At 46.0% G+C, this 13,463-nt stretch overlaps 1 protein-coding gene across 1 annotated transcript in view; it reads left to right on the forward strand.

Moving 5' to 3' along the window:
• LOC125289933 (probable E3 ubiquitin-protein ligase HECTD4) overlaps positions 1-13,463 on the forward strand; it is a 66,305-nt gene that overhangs the window by 6,290 nt on the left and 46,552 nt on the right. Inside the window, 11 exon segments of the mRNA XM_048237042.1 lie at positions 1,614-1,703; positions 3,647-3,774; positions 5,123-5,231; positions 5,760-5,898; positions 7,494-7,664; positions 8,051-8,243; positions 8,497-8,655; positions 9,266-9,379; positions 9,776-9,916; positions 10,920-11,155; positions 11,489-11,631. Of these exon segments, the coding sequence (XP_048092999.1) occupies positions 1,614-1,703; positions 3,647-3,774; positions 5,123-5,231; positions 5,760-5,898; positions 7,494-7,664; positions 8,051-8,243; positions 8,497-8,655; positions 9,266-9,379; positions 9,776-9,916; positions 10,920-11,155; positions 11,489-11,631 (1,623 nt within the window).

The following is a 13,463-nucleotide window of genomic DNA, read 5'->3' on the forward strand; positions in this document are numbered from 1 at the left end:
CAGACAGACAGACAGACAGACAGACAGACAGACAGAGATTAAAAATTCAGTAACGTTACCTGTTAAAAAATGCGGATTATTGAATCATCTCTCAGGAGATTGAATAATATCACAGCAAGGGTTTTCTAGGCTGAGTGTGTGTATCCCTAGTGCAGTAAGCCATATTCGTGATGAGCCCGAAGCCTTCTTCTGTCGCTCTGTATCACACTGCAATGGATGTGTGTGTTTTGAGGAAACATCGTCCCAATTTAGACCTCTGGTCTGAGGCGCCGTAGGCTGAGTGTTTCAAGAGGGGATGAGGTCAGTGCGTTAACCAAACAGAGGCACCACTGCTGAGGGCCTGTTTTGTTTCATCTCTGGCTGTTACCCCTGATGATCGGTCCTAATGGAGCCAGATCCTGGCTGCTGCCCCTAATATGACATCAACCAGCAATGTGAGGGTAGACATCAGTAGTTGAAGGTGGGGGACTTTTTAAGGTGAATTAGGTCATTATGATCAGCATGGCTCCTTCTGCTTTTCGACATATAATGCTTAAAATGAGAGCAGATAAGGAGAGACCTGCATTATATATGAAGGAGAGCAAAGGTCCATAAAATTTATTGGTAGATGTCGGAGGCATATGATATTACTGTTACTTTTCAGGGACTTTTTACTTGGGGACAGTTTACTTAATTACCAACTGCCAAAAGGCCCATTTTCTCCCTCATGCTAATCTCTCTTTGTTCTGTTCTCGATCTCTCGTTCTCTCCTCTCTCTCTCTCTTCCTTCTGTACTCTGTTTTCTTTGTGTGGTTTCCATTGCTTTTTAAAGCCCACTGCTGGCGGTGACACGGGAGCTTGAGTTGTCAAAAGCAGAGTGGTGAAATGGTGGTGGTGGTGGTGGTGGTGGTGGTGGCAGTGGCGTTCTGGGCTCTGCCGCTTTTGTGCAAGCGTCTCTTTGGCTCTTTGTGTGAGGGAAGCGTCCAGCGTTCTGGCTTCTGCTGGGCTCTTTACGTCCCCACGACCCCCTCCACCACCACCACCCCCACCCAACACACAGGGGTCAGAGGGAGGCAGAGCCTGGGCTTTCACAAGGGTGGGATGGGAGGTGTTTGTATTGGGATTGGTGGACAGAATCTGACTCGTATATTCTAGATGCACTGTTTATGTCTGTCTCGACGTGTGTTTGGATCTTTGTTTCGTGTTGTTTGTGTGTTGTGTTGTTGTGGAGGCTGTGTTTTGACTGACTCCCAAAAACACTCCGTTCACTTGAACACAAACTCAATATTGGGATGTCATGATTAACACCCACAAAGGCACACACACACACACAGACAAATGCAGGGGTTAAATGTCACACCACTTTGTCTTGTCCTCATTTGATGACGTCAGCAGCTGTGGAGAAAGCGAACTTTTGAGGCATTTGTGTCAAGCAGGTCTGAATCAGCTAATATTATGACCTCAGTCCTGTGCCTGTGTAACACTGACTCACACTGCCGATGACTTCCCACACTCCATAAACCATACACATCCAGAAACACTCCTCCCCTTATTCTCATAATGTTATTTTGTCATCCACCTAATATAATTCCTGGTCTTTCTGTCTATGTGTGTGTGTGTTTGTCTTTTCCCAGGGGATCCTTGAAGACGTTCATCCATACAGTCCACCTGCTGCAGAAGCAGACAGACCTAGGCCAGCTGCCTGTGGCCGATGTGTTGTACAGGTGAGCGTGCCCGGTCACTCCCGCACAGCACCTGCATGCCTAATACCAGCAGGGCCGTCCACATCCGGCAGGGCACTCCAATGCCCCCACTGTTCACTTGTATCGTAGAACATTTTGGGGACATTTTGAACTGGCTTTGAGCTGTCTGCAAGTGGAAGGGAAAGCACACAAGCCAGCAATGTTATCTTTTTACACACTGCGCTTGTTTTTCATGACAAGCATTAGAACTGGATTTGCATTAGACAGAACTGGTTTTATTCTACTTTGTTGAACAGTTCTGCTATATGGACAAGGAATTGCTGGATTATGGATGAATATATTTTATAGCTTAGTGAGACTATACAGATATAAAAACTCTCTAATAACTAATGCATAGATTTCTAATGCAGATCTATTAACGTTAAAATGCTTAACATATTAGCACATACATTGACACAAATCTTAACATCGTCATAACCATTCACTGTTCTATATGAACAGTCTATGGTCATAACACATCAAATGCTAATCCCTTAATTAAGTGGCTATGTAGTGACTAATGACTGTTACCACCACTTCCTGACTTTTCTTTTGGTTTCCTGCACATGATGAGCTCCTAACATCATTCAGTGAGAGCAGGGCCGGTGTTTTGATATGATCAGGGCCGCGCTGCCCAGCCCACCGCTGTGTTTGGAGGCTGAGCTAATTCACCTTCCAGCCAATTTGCTAATGACCTGAACGTTCTACCAATGAGATAAAACCGTTAAATGTGACACGAAAAGGAGAACAAAAAAAACGCTATTGCATATCTTTGAATCATCCCAAAATCTCTATAGTTAGTGACTTTTTATATATATATTCTTTTGCTTCCGTGAGGGAAATTTGGTCTCTGCATTTATCCCAATCCGTGAATTAGTGAAACATACACAGCACACAGTGAACACACAGTGAGGTGAAGCACACACTAACCCGGAGCAGTGAGCTGCCTGCTACAGCGGCGCTCGGGGAGCAGTGAGGGGTTAGGTGCCTTGCTCAAGGACACTTCAGCTGTGGATGTGGGCATAGGAGAGCAGTGCTCAACCACTTCCCCTGCCCACAATTTTCCTACTGGGTCAGGGATCGAACCAGCAACCCTTCGGTTACAAGCCCGAAGCCCTAACCAGTAGGCCACTGCTTCTCCATATTTACCCTTTCAGTTGCATAAACAAATGTGCATTCCTAAGGCATTTCCAGTGGCACAGAAAACAACATTGAGCTAATGGAAACTTGGGGACAAAAAAAGTTTTAAGAGCATTATTTTGTAGAGCATTATGCTGAAGTCTGGTTCATTTTCATTTCAAAGTATCTGCGTTGGTTTTGAACGTTTCAACCGGAAACCGTCTAGGAAACAACTGAAAGGGTCTATACGCCTAGTTACCGGTAATTATTTGGCAAGAACAGCCCAGTTTTCTGTATCACTCCGCTCTATCTCTCTAGTTTTCTGCAGCACTCTTATTAATCTCAAGTCAGTTATCGTATCGGTATCGGCCACAACAAACCAATAAATATCGGTTATCGTTATCGGCCATACATGGTTGATGGGTATCACTCCAAGGTGCCCGAGGGCACAGCGACAGCCGCTAACCTACGCAATGTGCCTGCCATGTCTATAAATAGGTCGTCTCTTCACCTGACACATGAACTGCTTCTTATCGCTGGTTTATTTTTCTTTTTTTGTTCTATATTTTAGAGTCTGTTGTATTGTTAATACCATCACGTCCGCAAACAGCAGTTGGTGGATCTCAGTGGCTTAGGCTGATGTTGGGGATCGCTTTAAAGTGTTGTCAGCATCCCTGCCTTGTGTTTTGCACTCCTGTGTAGGTGTCACTGTAATTAAACTCTCTCTCTTTCTTTCTCTCTCTTCTCTTTCTCTCTCTCTCTCTCTCTCTCTCTGTCTTTATGTCTTTTGTCTTTCTTTCTCGCAGGCTGCTGCTTCTAGAGGGGGGGCCGGGCTCTCCATCATGTTTATTAGGGGGGAAACACAGTGTCTCCTGGGGCTTTGAGGACATGCTACCTACCCCAGACAGCAATGCAGCCGCAGCTGAGAGCAAAGGTGTGTGTGTGTTTGTTTGATTGATTGTTTGTTTGTTTGTTTGTTTGTTTGTGGTGAAAAGGATGGGGTGTGAATGGTCTGTCTGTCTCAGTGTCAGTATCTGTGTTTCTCTCAACACACATGCATGGATGTGTGTTGCGCTGTATTGTGAGTGAGTGAAACTGCATTGCCATTTTATAGGCCGCCTCTATAGCGTCCTCTGCGTGCTTGTTTGTGCACATACTTCTCCCATTGGGCATGTGCGGTAAGCTATGACTAAGCTCTTTGTCTTCAGCATGCTGGTGTCAGTATACTGGACGAGGTCCATTGGCCTTTTTAAATTCAGTGCCAGCCCCCTTCCAATGCGATGATTAATTCATATCCATCCGTATATTATTCATTTCAGTGTTTCATGGGACGCCCTGGCACCATGTAGTTTGGGCTCATTTTGACTGTTAAAGAGGCGCATTCTCCTCATGAAGCCGATAGTTGCTATGTTTCTGAATTCTGCTGAGCACAATTCTGGTGCCGAGTGATCGATGAGCTGACCTTGGGCACTCCTGTAAGCCAATACATCCCCCCCTTCAGTTCACAAGTCGCTGATTTGGGACGTGACCTGACCTGCCCACACCACCGTCCATTCCAGAAACCCTTGTAGGTGCAGACCAGCTGAGCTGCTCCCAGATCAGCCGCCCTGCTTTCAGACACCCTCCTGTATATAGTTTCAGCACAGGGAGCTGATAAAGGTTGCCATCCCGCAGGCAGAAGAACACACTCAATCATAATGGTGATGTCCAGCAGATACCCATTCTCAAGGTGTATGCATACGTATATATGATCTTGCTACTCTTCACATTATAGCTCAGTGGAGCATTCACAGAACTCCACACACAGATTTAATCGCTGGACTCAGCACAGAACACAAGTGGTTGCTTTCCATCTCCACGCTAGCGCTCTTACTGAGTCACCATAAGTAGGCAGAGAGAGTATGGCGGCTGATGAGGAAGCAGGCTGGAGAGAGAGTCTGGTTTGGGGGTGAGGTGCAAGAGCCCCCTGCTGGTCCTCGGGAAGTCTAGCGGCCTCGAATGAATCAGGGGCCCGCAGTCCCCCACACACACCACCTGCTATGAGTCAAAGCCAATAGCTTATGTGTCTCTCTCTCTCTCTCTATCTCTCTCTCTCTCTCCCCTGTTCTCTCATGGGATGTATACAAAGTGATTGGTTCCATCCCTTTCGTTTTTGTTCTTGTTGTCATCCCTACTGTTCTGTGTGTACCTGTTTCCTAATGACTTTATCTTTATTATCACCTGTTTCATCTCTCTCTCTCTCTCTCTCTCTCTCTCTCTCTCTCTGTCTCCCCCTGCTGCAGACACAGACCTGGGCCGTTGCTTGGCCACTGACGGTCTCTATCTCTACACCACCAACTCCTTTGGGAGAGGCCTCAGCAAGCTCGGCTCTGGCCTGCATGGCACACTGAGGTAACGCGAACCTAGAGCTAAAAAATACACACACACACACACACACACACACACACACACACACACACACACACACACACACACACACACACACACACACACACACACACACACACACACACACACACACACACACACACACACACACACAAAAAAATACGCTGCACATATTTAACATATCTGACCATTGATATACCCTGGTGAACGTTGTGTACTTCTCCATCAGGGTATTTGTAATGTTGGTCACATTTGTAGCCACACACGTACACATGTCCAGAGTAACATTCACCTCTGCTATCAATATACAGGCCCTCCCACCACATCCACATGTCAAGATACTTTCTCAATGCCAATAACACATGCTCTTCATTTACTCACACGCTACATGTGGACCCGTCCCACATAACAGTGATGTTATGTTCAAGAGTACTGTTCAAATGCACTGACATCATCTAAATGTCTTTTCTCTCTCTCTCTCTCTCTCTCTCTCTCTCTCTCTCTCTCTCTCTCTCTCCATCCCTCTCTCAGGGGCTTTGTGTACTGTCGTAATGAGGAGCTGGAGGCTGGCTGGGTGGTCTACTGTAGTGGCTGCCTGCTCCATCGCCCCGCCTCCTTTGATGCCAAACCACACCAACTCTGCCAGGTCATGGACCCCTACACGCTGCAGGTAATGCACACAAACCCAAACCCACACACACACACACACACACACACAAGCTCTTATCTGCAGCCCCTTTACTCTTTGTGCAAAACACTCATCCACCCAGGGCTGGAAATTAACTTTTAAGTTAAAACATCTATTTGTACCAGCCAATGACAAGTACATGGTCAAATTCACCAGCCACTCAAAAGTAAATAATGACTTTCCCTGCCTGCATACACCTGTCGTGGCATGGACGATTTCACTGACCAGTCAGACACATGCTGACTTAAATTATCAACTCCTACATTGTCCATGTGCATTTGCACTACAAAACACGCGCATACACACACTCACTAGTGCTGCTGGGTGTTTCACCCTCTTCACCGGCTAGTGTGAACATCAGCACTCTGTTTCACACTGGAGTGCTGAACACGCCAGCTGGACCTCACTTCACAACACTGAGTGTGTGCAGAGAAGAGTGTGAAAAGGGCCGCACCATTTCACACCATGTTTCCATGCTTTAGCCACATTCACTGATAAAGGCAAACATTGAGTTTTTTTCAGCCTTTTATAGACGTTTTATTCTGGTTTTAATGTTAACACTGCTAGATTCTCATCCCCCATCAATCACTTTGCCACAGTGTGTCAGAAGTAAAGAGAATTTTACCACTTGCATTTTAAAATTGATAATTGTAACTTTTTGCATTCACTTTGGCTGCCTCATCAGCTTGAGAATTGACAATCAAGCATTAACTTAAAGGAACCATATGTAAGATTGTGGCCAAAACTGATACTGCAATCACTTTCAAATTACTGTAGAGCCATGTATCCAAAGATAATTAATGCGTAGGAAGATGGGTCGTCCTAGTTCATGTCTATTAGGGCAAAGTGGAGTTCAGTCAGAGACGGGTTCTGGTTCAGTCCCCGCCTGCACAGGGGCGTGTCACTGACGTATGACTGACATTTGACCGCCTCGGTTCCACGCCAGACAGAAGCCAGAGTACAAAACAAACTTGGTGTACACCTTCATTAATGTTGATTTTTCTCCCGACTGGAGGATCATACTGTCACAACATTCTCCTGAAATGGGGAGGAGGGTTTGGAGATCATGATACCCTATTTATATACATTTCCAGGGTCTGAAATGTGCATCCATTGCTCAGAAAAATAAGGCTTTGACAAATTACTACTGTTGTCAGTGATATAAGTATTTGAAATGAACATGATTTCTTAATGTCTAGTGACATATCAGGGCCATTTTATGATTAATTGAAATACATTTCTTACATACGGTTCCTTTAATTGTCCTCAAGTTATAGACCATTAGATATATATTTTCCTGGGTAAAAAAGTATGAATATGTGAAAACCTTTCTTTTAAATGTATCAGCAGTTATCACAGAGATCTTGAATATCAAATATTTTAGCAGTGGAAGGCGTGAGTTGGGCTTCAAGTTGATTTTGCCAGTTAGTCATCCTCAGATAAGCTCAATTATGGCTGAACCATGATTACGTTGGTAGATAGATACAAGCTCGTCACAACTGCTAATCTGTGTTAATCCTCCGTTGGCATCTTCTGTGCACGCCTGCTCTCTCTCTTTCTCTCGCTCGCTCTCCCAGGTGGTGCAGATGGTGGCCATGCCTGCCCACCACTTCCCCGTGGGCAGCAGCCTGACCTCCCTGCACCTGTGCTCGGACGGCAGCTACCTCTACTGGGTCTGGTCCCCCGTCAGCCTCAACGAGAAGACCCAGAAAGGCCACTCCGTCTTCATGGACGTCTTCCAGCTCTCAGTAAGACCACCCACAGACTAGCGAAAAGCCTCACACACAGATAATGCCAGTGGAAATACATTATGATTGATTGATTTGATTGGTTCATTGATAAGTTTATTTTACAGGAACTATGTGCATTATATGACGGAGCCAGATTATAGCACAAATTTACATCTGTCGTCCCTGTACATCTCATGATTGATTGATTGATTGTACATCTCATGATTGATAGATTTTGTCTGTCTGGAGTGTTGAATGGAGCCTTGAATGTTATTATTCCCAAAAGTAAGCTTGAGGTAATGTACCAGTGATGGGGATTGCAGCAGTGTCACCTAGTCTGATGTGTGCTTTGAATCAGGACTCGCCTGTCTCTGACTCGGCCCATTCTGTCCTGCCCCCCACAGACGCAGTCGGGGCTGTGCGTGGCCGACGTCCTTCAGGAACGCGTCATCCTGTCGCGCAAGGAGGGCGAGTCGTCCAAGTGTCTGAACGAGCTGCTGCTGAGCCGCATGTCGCGCTTCCGCGCCTCACACTCGGCCACGCTCGCCGCCCTCACTGGCTCGGCCATCACCAACCCCGTCAAGGAGGAGCAGTCAGGTGAGCCGCCACAATCACACCGCCACAATGATGGTAGTGATGTTGATGGTAATCATGGTTGTGAGCATATGATGAGGTAGACTGCGTCTGGGGATGGGGGTCTGCATCCCTTCAGTTTTGATTGGTGGTGGCATTTGTTTGTGATTGCGCTGATTTTTCTAAACTTTTCTTTCTTTCTTTCTTTCTTCTCTCTCATGTCTTTTTCTCTCTCTCTCTCTGTTTCTTCACTTCTACGCTATCTCTTGTCCAGTAGTCAACACCAGCTGTGGACTCCCACTGAAGACCCTGAGGAAGACGCCCATGTACGTGTGCGGCACCTACCTGGTGATGGTGGCGCCGCCGCCAGGCGTAGCGGGCAGCTCAGCCACCCGCTCCCTGTTCGGAGGCACAAGCGGCCTGTCCTCCCTCAAGAGTAAGATCCGAGACACCGCAGTCGCACTAAGCACTTCTGTAACACGTCTAATGTGTTGCTTTGGGTCATTCATGTCAATCAAATAAAAGAAACCAGCCAGGCTTACACGGCAGATTACACGATTTTAGCCCGATTTTGCCACCATTTTGTCGTAGCTGACAAATTTCCAGTGTCATGCCTGAATATGAAAGATTGGGAATGACGTCAAAAGAGGAACGCGTCTTGTAATGTGACATTCAACGACCTGCGATTTTATTGTCTGCGATGTTTCACGACTCCATGACCAAAAGTCTAGCATGTCGGAATTTTTGTTGACCTAAACACTATGACGACACGCAACGAGTAGGCTACATGATCTTGTAGGACTAATGTAGCCAATCTCCAAGATGCGGCAAGAATTAATGTTTCTATGATCGCCTAGTCTGACATGGTTCATCGCCAAAGACCATCGTAGAAGACAAAAAAATGTGTGTAATCTCCACAGGCTGTTCGGCTTTATAATAGTTTCTCTCCTGCTCCACATATTTGTATGGACTGTTCACATTTCTGCTCTTTCTCATTGTCCTTCTCATCCTTCACCCTCCGTCTTGGTCTACCTCTTTCTCTCCAGTCCTAGCGTCCAGTCTGGTGTTCAATCTAGCAGATGGTCAGTTCCTCAGCCGTGTGGACCTCATCGACGCCCCAGGCAGCTCTCTGGGCCGTGGAGCCCAGGTTGGAGGACTGGGTAAGGGCACATCTTTAACCTGGTGGCATTGGCAGAAGTGTCTGGAAACGAATCTGGTTTCCAGACATGCCAGGAACGAGAAAAGACAAGGAACGAGACACACACTGTGTGTGTTGTGCAAACTGATTATGCATAATGTGTGTGATAGTATGTCATTTCCTCCTGACCAGCCTCATGTTGAATGGTAATTATAAATGTCTTGGTTGTAATTAGCTTCCCCACCTCAGCTGTTATTAGTAATGAAAATATGCTTTGCTAATTGCAAATGTGTTCCACTTCATCACCTTTGTCTGAGGGATATTGCAAAGCCCTTGTTTCAGAGAGGCGTAGGCAGCATGATGGTAGGGCTCTCTGTAGCTGGAGTTTTAAGTGCTTCTCCTACGCTGGTGTTTTCAGGGGCCTGCTATGACGCCCTAAACAACTTGATCTGGACGTGCTCCAGCGACTACATGGACCAGTGGTGTAACCCTGGCAACCAGGCCTTCCATCACGTGTGCCAACGTCTGGGCGTTAGCCACCTAATCCAAGAGCCCACGGGTAAGACATGCCTTTTTCCATGCCCTTCACTCATATTCTCTCTCTCTCTCTCCTCCTCTTTCTCTCTCTCTCTCTCTCTCTCTCTCTCTCTCTCTCTCTCTCTCTCTCTCTCACATCTGTCTCTTTGTGGCTGTTCTCAGAAGCCCTCACATTCTTAAGCCATTGTTAAGTGTACACCATGTTAAGCTTTAAGCTTTAAACTCTGCATGTGTCCCATAAAGATGAAAGTGTACCACACACCCATTACACAGATAATGATCAACATTGCAGTCATTAAGTATATTGCGTCCTAGAGGGTTGTGCCACCTTTGGCAGGCCCCATCTGGTTTGCCTGTTTTATAGCAATACAAGTTGTGTGTAAAATTGTTGTTTACAAAACAGAATGTTGTAAACAAACAGACCATCTTCCCAAAGGCAGTGTGTGTTTTAACCAGCTATTCTGTATACAAGAAGCAGACCCTTGTGGAGCAGGAAGTCCCAATTACAGGGCTAGACTGCATCTGGCACTAATTATATAATGACTGTCTTCACTAGTGGTGAACCAGTGTAGTAGCTGCATTTGTTGGAGTGCGTGGTAGACATTGTTTGTTGTTGCTGACTTGTATTTGTTTGTACCTTAACAAGTGCAGTCCAGTTATACATTACAAAGCAATACAATACTTGTTTTCTAATTCAACACATTGCTCTTCACAGTCCTCGATCTAAAACGGAGGTCAGACAATGTCTCAGGCATGATAACCCCTGTCCTACCACGTCATCAACGTGTTGGGAATTGAATAAATTTCTTTTGTGTGGCTACTGCATGCTAGCCGAGCTCCTTAGCTACTACACTGCCACCTCCCACACGCGTTACTTCAGAGACACGGAAGAGGAAGGGGTCTATAATTTGATTGTCCATTTCATTAAGAACATCAGCTCCAGACTTTCCCCCCTGAATCCCTAGCCTGTCCCTTTTAACTGGCCTCTCCTCCTCCTCCTCCTCCTCCTCCTCCTCCTCCTCCAGACGAGATGGTGGGGACGGGCAAGGTCATCAGCCAGCTGCTGCACCACGTGGGCGCCATGTGCATCCACCAGCTGAACCTGCTGGCGGCCAGCGGCCCCGCCATGCCCATGGGTCCCCTGCTGGGCAAGCAGCACCCCATGGAGGCGCGCCACTTCAGCAGCATCTGCGACATCATGGAGAAGGCCATGGTCAACGGCGACACCTGCATCATCCGCTGCATCCTGGTCGTCTTTCAGGTGAGTGGACGCGACACGCGGGGGTGCCACGGGGGTGGTGTGGTGGACCTCCCATTTAGGAGCAGGTTTATTCATGTGGCACCATTCCGATAGCTTTCAAAAGTGCTTTGAAAATGAGCAGAGAAAAAGAATATTCAAAAGGGAAAGTGCGTTAGAAGTACATTAGACAAAAAGCGTCTGGGTTGAGTTTAATCACTCAATGAATGTCTGTATACTTATAGAGCTGTTCTCCACTCCAACGTTTACTTCCACTAACTCTAGTCTTCTCCCCACGTTTCCTTGTTTTTTGTCTTCGTTAGAATCATTAACCCACTCTCCATGTACCTGTTCTAGGTGGTGTTCCGGTTCTTTAACCCGCAGTCGGAGCAGAACCGGGAGAGTGTGCGGCGTGCCGGCCTGCTTTTGTGGCAGCTGCTGATGGCTCCGGTGGGTCAGATTGGAGCTGAGATCCAGAGGGAAGTCTGCCTGGCCATCAGGTAAACTCACCTGTCTGTTTGTATGTAGTGTGTCGCGTCTTAAACTTTTAATTGTACAATGCTCTCTGTGTAATTTCTGTGTCCTTTGTAATTTCTGTCTGTATGTAATGTATAACGTCCATGAACCTTGAAATTGTATAGTGTCCTTGGGTGACTTGAAAGGCATTTATAGATCAAATGTATTATCAATATTAATATGGCCATATCTCACTAAAGTAGAAGCTGTGTGATGGACACAGTGATACGTTTTTAGTACACGACCAAGTGGAATCTTTGCGTGAATCTGAATGGAGATGGACTAGTGACTATTCGGACAGCTAATGTACTTTCCAAGTATGAAAAGACAGGGGAGTGAGTGTGCTCATGCTGACTGCTTTAGCCAGCGTTCAGGAGAGGCCTCAGCTGCTCTCTGTGAGGCTGTTTTGTCAGACAGAAAGCAGTGCTGTGGCCTGACATCGTGTGTCATCGTGGAGCTCAGAAGCCATCACAGCGTCTCATCCATGTCTGCTCCATTTGCTCCCCTGCTGAGAACATATTGAACCGTTTGGGAGAGAAAAGTGCCATGAACTCAATGGGTGTACCGCAGTTTCTCAGTTCGTGATGCATCACAGATAGAGTAGACCAAGCCATGCCGGGCACACACAGCTCAATGAAGAAAAATGATTATGTTGTTCGTTTCTGTAGACTGCTGCCCTGGATTTACTTCCAGGGATGGAAAATATTGGCCGGTGTTAAGTCACGGAGGGAACTTGTGGTTCTGAGCTTGAGAACAGTGGGATGAGCTCGAACAGTGTAATGAATTCAATTCAGTTTAGTAGTGTTTATTGGGGTGGGAGTTTTATAGAAATATTGTTGTAATAATTGCAGACCTGCCAACTTGTACGCATTTTGCGTAGCAACCACGCATTTTCACATTAAAGAACACTGGGACGATTTTTTACTTAAAACTACGCTAAAAGGTGCAAACATCCACCTTGGATCAAATTTAGATAGATATGCGACATTAAAGATGGGTCCCCATCCAAAATGTATCTTGCTATGTCTGTTTTTGGCTGCATGCATGGAGGTCGACGTGAGCAGTTTTTTTTTCTTGGCTTGAGGTGCTACTCAAAAAATGTCTTCAAGGTTGGCAGGTCTGTAATTGTGTGTGTATTGTTTGTGTCCATTAGGACAAAGGTCTGCTATTACCTCATTGGTCTTGTTTACAACAGTTCTAAAAGCTGTGATGCTTATTAGTCGAGAGGTGGGAATGTGAGTTTGAGATGTGGTGATTTGAGATGTGGTGATTACGCTGCAGTGCGTAATCAAGCAGAAATACTAGCACTTCTTAATATTTAGCGGAATATGAAGGAGGTTTACCTTAATGATATTTAGCGGAATATGATGGAGGTTTACCTTAATGATATTTAGCGTAATGTGACGGAGGTTTACCTTAATGATATTTAGCGTAATGTGATGGAGGTTTACCTTAATGATAGCTCGTAGTCACTGTGTTTGGTTTTTTTTTGGGGTTTTTTTGTATATATTTTTTTTGGCCTTTTTTTATACCTTTTAATGATAGGAGAGTGACAGGAAATGAGTGGGAGAGAGAGCAGGGGTGGGATCCGGAAAGGACCACGGGGCGGGGCGTACGGTGCAGGTGCCCCAGCCAGTTGCGCCACAGCTGGGGCCAGTCACTGTGTTTTCAACAGTAAGGTCATGCGCACAGGATTATATTATTGGCATATAAGTGAAATGATTTTGCGCAGTAATTTAATTAGTTTGTGCACAGTGGTATTAATGCCTTGCCTTGTGTATTGCCCCCTATCTGACTGCCAGTCTGGTGCAATCCT

The sequence above is a fragment of the Alosa alosa genome, chromosome 24 (assembly GCF_017589495.1).
Source record: "Alosa alosa isolate M-15738 ecotype Scorff River chromosome 24, AALO_Geno_1.1, whole genome shotgun sequence".
Lineage (NCBI taxonomy): Eukaryota > Metazoa > Chordata > Actinopteri > Clupeiformes > Clupeidae > Alosa > Alosa alosa.